The 9,370-nt window shown below is 31.9% G+C and overlaps 1 protein-coding gene across 1 annotated transcript in view; it reads right to left on the reverse strand.

Annotated features, from left to right (window-relative positions):
• Dhc93AB (Dynein heavy chain at 93AB) overlaps nucleotides 1-6,658 on the reverse strand; it is a 50,796-nt gene extending 44,138 nt beyond the window's left edge. The window contains exons 1-8 of the mRNA XM_080156709.1: nucleotides 6,544-6,658; nucleotides 4,198-4,396; nucleotides 3,584-3,699; nucleotides 3,127-3,176; nucleotides 2,455-2,491; nucleotides 2,073-2,113; nucleotides 1,441-1,498; nucleotides 753-842 (exon numbers count right to left, since the gene is read on the reverse strand). Coding sequence (XP_080012835.1) covers nucleotides 753-842; nucleotides 1,441-1,498; nucleotides 2,073-2,113; nucleotides 2,455-2,491; nucleotides 3,127-3,176; nucleotides 3,584-3,699; nucleotides 4,198-4,220 — 415 coding nt within the window. The 5' untranslated portion in view covers nucleotides 4,221-4,396; nucleotides 6,544-6,658. The remainder of the gene's footprint in view (nucleotides 1-752; nucleotides 843-1,440; nucleotides 1,499-2,072; nucleotides 2,114-2,454; nucleotides 2,492-3,126; nucleotides 3,177-3,583; nucleotides 3,700-4,197; nucleotides 4,397-6,543) is intronic.
• Nucleotides 6,659-9,370: the final 2,712 nt, after the last annotated feature.

Below are 9,370 nucleotides of genomic sequence, written 5' to 3' on the forward strand. Positions count from 1 at the left end.
TTGCCGGGATATAATTTTTCATTTTGATATCCACTAATTGATGCGATAATTAACTATTATCGATTAACATTTGATTAAAGACAAAACTGGAAGAGAAAAAAAAAAAAAAAGTAAATAGATTATGAATTCAGGATTTTCGTTCGTCCTGATATGTATATTATTAAATATTAAAGTATTTTCCCATTATTTTGCTGTGAAAGGGCAAATAGGGTCAACTTAATGTTAAAATATTACTCACACGCTATATCTTAAACAAAAAAATCTTTTCTTTTTTTATTTTAAAAGAATTGTATATTTTTGTCATGTTAAATCAAACCAAATAGTTATTAATTTCATTATTTTTATTATTTTTTCTGTGCAATTTCTTTAATATTATGACAGATATGTTTTTACTTCGGACCCGTGAGTTTTAACCTATTTTCTAATTTTAAATTTGTCCAGGTTTCGTGATAATTTACAAGAATATTTTTGCAATTTGTATTTTTAAACCCAACAAACAAAATCCTATAATAAAAAGAAATAAAAAAAAATTTTCTGTAGCTTTAGATTTCGAGATCTACCGAACTGTATGAGTTCTAGATTTCAGGAAAGCTTTACATAGACCTCGGGATGGTTTTAGGATATTTTTAAAGATTTAAGTCTTAAGATGGTTTTGGGCTTTTCTTATGCCCATCACTTCCCCCTCCGAATATAGATACCCTAGATGCTAGGGGCGCAGCCGCTTGTCAGATTTTTAAAAAAATGTAACTTACCATCTGAGACACACTGAGGAAATTTAGCCATGTTACTTTCATTCTTGAAAATGGGAACAACCACCTCCTCAACCCAAGCACAGAAATGATCTACAATACAAGAATATCCCATCATATTAAGGACAGTTGTCCGCGGACAGGAAAATAAAAAAAATATTGGATTAATTTCTTTTGGAGAACAGGAATTCATTAATTCATGTGTATTTTCTTTTTCGTGTTCTATTGTCTACAAAACGATACATATTAAAACCGATTTTAATACCGAGGAAATTAATGTGATTCCGAACCACAACGGAATACTTTAGATTTTTAAATAAAGACTGTAAAGTTTGATATAGTAATGTAGACTGCTGACTGAGTAGAGATTAAATTACTTTTCCTTACTCGCTTTGACGGAGTAACGTACGTACGTAACAAGTTTGTAGAATAGTTTTTTCAGTATGGCTTCGAAACCGATTTATATCCACTTTGTTAGAACTGGTTCTCAGCCATACTGAAAAATCATGTATAGCATTGTATTACAGACAGTTTTCCAATGATATTAAAATAAATTTCATAAAATTAATACCTGTTTGTTTAGCCCCGGACTTCAGCCCCTCGGGTTTAACAAAACTGGTATTAATCATATAAATTTTATTTTAACAATCGTGGAAAAATATCTGTATTGTCTAAACTAAGTAAAACTTACCAAGTGCATTCGGATGAATATCTCCGACTGCAACATGATTTAGAAGCTCGTCTTCCTCCTAATAATTTTTTTAATTAAAAAATTTCATTATTTTTAAGCTTTAAAAAGTTCTGTCCATAAGAAAAGATTGAATGATTATACTAGAGACTGCGTCCTTAGCGTGTAGGGTATCTGTATTCAGAAGGAGGAAGGGTGCAAAAAAAATAGCAAACGTCAAACCATCCCTGTCCATATGTCAAGCTTTCCTAATATGGGGAACCCGTTCTTCGAGTGGTTAGTGAGACAAATAACAGACAATCAAATAATACTTTACCATTTTATATAATAGGCTTATATTTTTTCTAAAAAGAGTTTAGTAGTCAGATGAACATTTCCCTTTTTAAGCATTAAAACAGCACTAGAAATAAAACTAGTTTCAAATTTGACTGATGCCTTTTTTAAATGCAAAAATTACTGTCCATTTTTTTCTGAATGTTAAAGCTACAAAATTCAAATCAAAAGAAAATAATATACGCAAGATAAGCTAAATTTTATTTAGTCAGACATGCATACTCCTACTAATTTGGCAGAAAGAAATCCAATTACTGCATGGAAAGACTATTTCAAAAAAACATTTATAAAACATATTTTACCTCTGGCAATGGTTCTTTTTCTCGTTTTACAAAGAAAACTCCTAAAAAATAAATTTATTTGATATTAATGAAACGAAATCTAATTATGCCTTTGTTATTTCAATGAAAGTAGAATATACGTGGATATTATGACATGCGGAAAATTGTAGTCAAAGAGGGTAAAGAGGGTGGAAGGGAGAAATCGTTATATTAGCCCGCTGAATGTTTCACATTATTAGAGAACATGAAAAAATGGCGTAAGATACAAATAATTATATATCCATTGTTATTTCTATTGCGACAATTCTTTCCCACCAGTCCTTATTTTCAATTTTTTAAATACTTATTGAAGCCCTTGAATTAACTTTACCTAACCTATTTTAGATTTAATGTATTTGTTTACCTTTGTTTCGAAGAGGACTGGGCCAATCTGTGTGCACCTGTATCAAAAATAAATATTAAACTATTATTTGTTGTCAATTTAGCTTGCTAATATGGATCTTATTTATTTGTTAGTTTGTTCATCCAGTAGGAGGTCAGAGGATGGGGCGGTGTATCGTTAAACAAATGAAAATCTGGTGCAACATCGAAATGATAATATATCGATTTGTACGATTTTATATGTATATAAAACTTTATGTTTAAAATTTTCTTTCAAGAAGACAGTTTTTTAATCAATTAAATTACATTTAATAAAATCATGCTTCGGGTTTAAAACCAGACTTTTCAATAATATTTTTATTCAGAAATCCTAAAACTTTTCAGATTTATTTATGAAACTACCTTCTGCGTCCCTAGCATTAATGGGTAGTGATGGGCAGCAGAAAATGACCCAAAGCTTAAAGACAAAAAATAAATAACCTAAAAACATCCTGGAACCTATGTGAGGCTTCCCTAGATTAAAGAACTCAATCGGTTAAGTAGTTAATGAAATTTTGGGCTACAGACAAAAAACCTTACAACTTTACATTTAGATAGAAGATAATAAACTTGGAATACAGTGAATTAGCTTCAAATTACTTATGTAAACTTCATTTATATTTTTTTACACAGCCAGCAACCAGCAGATATTCACCTGAAGTTGACCACCGATGTTCTGTGAAATAATCAACTCTTGTGGGTTTCCTAAAAATGTTCTACTTTTTATAACAGTTAAAATTGGTGAAAATTTTGGCCTCTAAAAATCTGAAATTCAAAGTCTTTTTCAGTATGTTTTCGAAACCAATTAATATCTGTGGGTTTCAACCGGTCCTAAGCCATAATGAAAAATCATATAGACTTCGGAACGTCTGCCCCTCGGGTCTAACAAACTGGTTTTTAATTTTAATCTTTAATTTCAATATCCGCGGAAATCTGATACGATAAATTATTATCACACTGAAACGGTTAAAACGCTGAAAAAAATTACCATGAACCGTGCAAATAACCTCTTATTGGAGAGGCTACTGAATAATATCCATTTTCACTTTGTGACATACAGACATTGTCTAATTATAAAGCAGCTACGCTATAATTAAAAAATGTATCCTCACCCCTTTCAATGAAATTATTGATGAAAGTTCTTTGTTCATCAGAAATTAAAAGTTTTGTCCATTTGTCCGGCTTTAGTCTGAGGGACTTGAGGGTATAGTCCTGGATAAAGTCAAGCCTAAATAAAAACAACAGGTTCAGATCAAACTATAGCAAATAATTTTAACAAGGATGACAAAATCTAACCTAGGAAACTAAAACAAACCAGAATTCTTACAAACAATTCTAGCTTAAAATTTCTCCATAACCCACTTTTTTCTTCCCTCTCTCTTCTAACCCACTTCCCTTTAGTTACAGGACAAAACATCACGCCACAAAAATACACGCGTATAATCGACAATTAAAATCAAATCGTTCAATGGCCCCTTTCTAACCATAAAATAAGCAGAAATAAATTAGATAAATTGTTTGGCTCATCCCAAGGAAATCTATTCGAAATACAACTTTAGCAAAAAAAAAATCTAACATTACAGTTTCTTTGACTATTTAAACAGCATACTAAATTTAAAAATTTTGAATGATAATTTTAAAAAATTTATGGAGTAAAGTAATGGTAAAATGCATTGATTTCATTCCACCGGGCCATCCCTTGTCCCTGTCCAGAGTAAATACCCACCTTTTATCTGGACCGTCCCCCATGACTGCGCCGGTGTATTTAACTGCGGCCAACCTAGGGCGGGCTGTCTACGAGCCACAAACCCCAGGAAAGTTTGGGATTGGTTTTTTATTCGGGGTTAACCGGGAGGGTTGGAAACCATGGGGTCAGATCCTGAAGGAGTTCCCCTCACAGGATCATTCTGGCTTCTTGTTTCTTCCTGAAAAAAAAATTATGTAAAATTCAATCAGTCTTTTTAAATTAGGAAAAAAGAAGTAATTTGAATAGTTATTTATCGCATCGTATTATAAACAGCTTTTCGCAGATAATAAAATAGATAATAAAATGAAAAATATTTATATTAATTCCAGTTTTTTAGCCCCGAGAGGCCGAATGCCCTGGCTAAAAAAACTAGTTTAAATTTTATGATTTTTATTTTAATTTTCTTGGACAATTGTCTGTAATACGATGCTATACATAATATTTCAGTACGGCTCAGAACTGGAGTATTGAAAAACACTCTATAATTTGGGTCGGTCTGTCCATTCATGAAGATTAACAAAAATTCAAGTTTCTTGGAAGTCATGAAATATAGAGGTTTACTTTTTCTACTTTGTTTCTTTATTTACGACTCACAGAGTTTACTGAATTAATTAAAGTACATTATAAAAACATTTCTTGTTTTCATTTGAATCCGGTGCACGTGGATAGAAACCGGTTCTCATCCATACGAAAAAAACTATGTCTAGCATCGTATTATATCCAGCTTTCTACGAATATAAAAACGAATATTTAGCCCGTGCCTTCGGCACCTCGGGGCAAAAAAACTGGTTTTAATCTTATAATTGTACATTCTACATCCGCGGAAAGCTGTTTATAATACGATGCGAGAAATAACTATTACATTTTTGATTATAGAAATTGTAAATTAAACCCTGAACAACTTTATTATGCAATCTACATTTTCCTGGATATTATGTCTATGGTAGTCCATAAGTGTACAGCTTTACAATACATTGTTTCTATTTGGTAAAGCAACACGTATGATAAAGGAAAAAGATTCTTTTTAGAGCAAAATGCTTGTATATCAATCAAAATCTAAATTTTTAGATTTTTTACTGAACAACTTTATTATGCAACTGAAAAGAAAATTATTGGGGAAAGGTTTATTTTGCACTTTTCTCCTCTTTTAAAGATTGATTCTGATAAAATAACATTTTTTAAAGGGATTTATGCATCAAACATTATGAAAAACAGTATAAGGTAGAAATTAATGATTTTTCTAAATAAGAAATATTTGGAAAAAAAGAAATTTGATCCCTATCACTCAAGAGGACAGCTGTTGATCCCCAGTCTTATGGATGAAGCTAAATACATGTTATAGATAAAAATTACCCTGAAACGTATACAAAAACGTTTTTTGATGTGTTTAAAAAATTCATTTTAAATCATGATTTTGAGGACAATGGCCTTTAAGATGCTCCTACTGGTGGTGATGGTAAGCCAAATGTTATCAAAGTGCATGCCCATGATGACGACTTATATATTGAACTATTGTCCAGTTTTTGTAGTCATAGCAGTCTCCAGTCAAGCAATATTAAAAAAGAAAAAAAATGCAATTTTAATTACTCCAAATCATAAGGTAAATACTGTAGTTTTTATAAGATGGTTATATTTTGTGTCAGGAGGCACCATTGGAGGCTGCTATGACTACAAAAAATGGTAAATAGGTTAATAGACAAGTTGTTGTAATGGGCATGTACTTACATAACATTTTGCTCACCATCACACCCAAGAGGAGCATCTGAAAGGTCATCATCCTCAAAATCAAGATTTTAAAATTTTTTTTTTTTAATACATTAAAAAACATTTTTGTATACTTTTCAAAGTAATTTTAATCAATAACATGTATTAAGCTACATCCATTAGACTGGAGGTCAGCAGCTGTCCTCTAAAGTGATAAGGGTCAAATTTCTTTTTTTCTAATACTTCTATTTTAGAAAGTACATTAATTTCTACCTTATACTGTTTTTCATAATATTTAATGCATAAATCCCTTAAAAAATTGTTATTTTATCAGAATCAATCTTTAAAAGAGTAGAAAAGTGCAAAATAACCGTATTCCCATTGATTTTCTTTTCATTTGCATAATAAAGTTGTTCAGTAAAAAATCTAGAAATTTAGATTTTGATTGATATCTAAGCATTTTAATCTAAAAAGCAACTTTTTTATATCATACGTGTTGCTTTACCAAATAGAAACAATATACTGTAAAGCTGTACACTTATGAACTACCATAGACAAAATATCCAGGAAAATGTAGATTGCATAATAAAGTTGTTCAGGGTTTATATAGAAAATACTTACTTAAAATAAAATTAAAAAAAAAACTAGGCCGGATATTAACCAGCCATCTTTCACAATGGTTCAAAATCAACTGAAGTTAGGCAAAAGGCCCTTTGATTATTGGAGTATTTATAAAACTGCATTTAACAGGTTATTTTTTAGTAAACTGATAAATTGAAGAAAAAATTTTTTATCTAATCATATCAATTCCTATTATAAAAAGTAGTATTGTTTTTGTCTGAAAATTTCGATAATTACAGAACCGATTGAGTTCTCCCTTTAAGGATAGCCTTACCTGGGTCTCGAGAAGGTTTTAAACTACGTTGAGATTGTGATGGATTTATGCTATTTTTCTGCCCCCATATTTAAAAATCATATCCTTAGATTCAATAATAATATTATTCAAAACTGTTTATAAAAAACAACAAGAAGTAAAAAAAATTTCGCTTGTTATTAATAGCACTTTTCCCTAGTTGCAGGACCTATCTATGTCATAATATTAATGTATTGATCAAACAGAAGTTGGAATATTCTTATTTCATTGTTGTTAAGAAATTCTCAACCTGCTGATTCTCAAAATTTCTAACAAATATTTTCCCTTAAACAAGAATAATTTTGTTCACACTCAGCCTATGCTAACGCATAAAGTAAAAGGATGTATGTGTTTCTATGTGTGTATGTCTCAAAAAATCTCCTAAACGATCGTTCCACAATTCTAAGGGAAGTTAAATAATGGTCCAGTGGTGATTGAGGCTATTTGGTTGGAAGGTTGCGACACCCTCATGACAAAAAATCTCCAAACCCTCTTTTTAATAACAAAAATATATTTTGGAGGAGAATCCCATAACATATATCTTTGAAGCTCCAAGAAGCTAGGGGCAAAACCATTACTTTATTAAAATTCATCGAAAACAACATTTAGCACTTTCTAGATTAAAAAATTCAGCACAGCAAGTTATAAAACTTTTTAAATTTCTACCAAAATCAAGTCAATCAAATCTTTGACGCATATCTATTTTCTTTTACTGTAATATTTTTTTTTCTTTTATGTGGCTATTTTTTTATATTTTATATATATTTATTTCCTTTAGCTTTAAGCGTGCCATTTTCTTATAATCAATTTCGACTGCTTTGTTGAAGCCCAACGCATTTTCTCCGGCTATTTTCCCCCTTCCGCCGGGAGAAATGAAAGGAAAAGTTGTTTGAATGAAAAAGTTTCCTGTGTTACCAGAATATCAGAACAGAGCAGGGGGAAGGGGGGGGGGGCAGTGGGGAGATATTGCAGTCAGGAACCTAAAGGGATAAGACATAGGTCGATAAATTGATGTACATTTCCATTGATATTACGCTAAATTAACCCTTTTGTAGATTACAATTATTGGTTGAAACGTTTGAACACTCAATTTAATGAACCAATCAATCAAAATTTAATAAATATTAGGTGAAAAAGTTGTTTAGCCAACGAATAGAAAACGTTAATATAAAACTTTGAGGACTAGTGTAATAAACAGTCCAATATCCACTGCTCCCTGTATTGTAGTAGTGAAAGTTTTAGTGGGGGTGGCGGTTGGGGTTGGTGTGGGTAGGGGAGGGGGATTGAAGTTGGCTTTAGGGAAAAGAGGCCGCAGCAGCTTGATGTAGGGAATATTATTTACATTTCTTCTTGGAATATACATAAGTATTCTATGCTATAATACATAAATAATTATTCGTGGCTAAATATTATATGTCTATATACTTTATAAACGTGCTCAATCGACTGTGCCCCTGGTGCTTAGGAGCTTTGTATTCGAAGGGATAGTAAAAAGACATTGTCTAAAACCAAGGGGCAGCTTCCCTAAAATCTATAACTCAAAAGGTTCAGTAGTTAACAAATAGTTCGACTACAGACAAAAAAAACAGTGAATGTCGTCCTCTTTGTTTGTTTAAAATGTTACATCTTTTAGTTGGCCTATATTTTCCCTTTACATCAAAATCGCTAAATAAAGCTGTAATATAAACAAACATAACCTTTAAAAGCAACAAACGAGAACGATATGCAATGCAGCGTAACTTTACAAAAGTTAAAAAATGCCACAGCAACTGTGTAGACACTGTGGCTGAATCAACGCAAAGGATATTCTCAATTCTAGCAACTATCCCCCCTCTCCTTCTTGATGGGTTAAAATGGAAGAGGGGCTAAAATAGCAAAAATTTGTTTTATCTCCCGCGCAGAAAATTTCCATAAAAAAGGGATTTATCCGCCCCTATCCATAAGTGCACGCATATTAAATTCTGACCGAACAAATCATCCTATTTGACTAAATGACGCGCACGCACAGGTGCACAGTCTTACTCTAGCTATAAAAAAGCTGCGCTGCTAAAAATGTTTGTACTTTCTTTTTATACGTCTTATGAATAAACCTCTTAAAGTACATGTATAAAAGCTATTCAAGCATAAAATCAACCCTAAGCAACATTTCCTTACTCGAACGCAATCGCTTGCTGCTGTTCCCCCAGGCGCGTGAACAAGCTGACCCATTCAAACCTTTACCTGCCATTATCTACCTGCACCGCTAGGATAACAGAACAGAGGTGGAACGGAAAGCTGCTGCACCTATAAGCGCACAAAGATACGCAAATATACAAACGCACATGTAACTAACTTAGAAAGCAGTCCCATGTAAAGTTAGGCTTTCCTTTCCTTCTACAAAGATTTGGGTTATGGGCTAACATATTTAAGACTTTTATATCTTTTAAGTATGTTTGTATGTCCGCTAAGCTCTTGTAAAAAGCTAAACCGAGTTGGATTCTTACAAAAACTTGTGCCTCGCTAAAATTATTGAGGCTCGCTGAAAAATTAGATGGG

Source organism: Acartia tonsa, chromosome 4, assembly GCF_053477335.1.
Source record: "Acartia tonsa isolate MP-2025a chromosome 4, ASM5347733v1, whole genome shotgun sequence".
NCBI lineage: Eukaryota > Metazoa > Arthropoda > Copepoda > Calanoida > Acartiidae > Acartia > Acartia tonsa.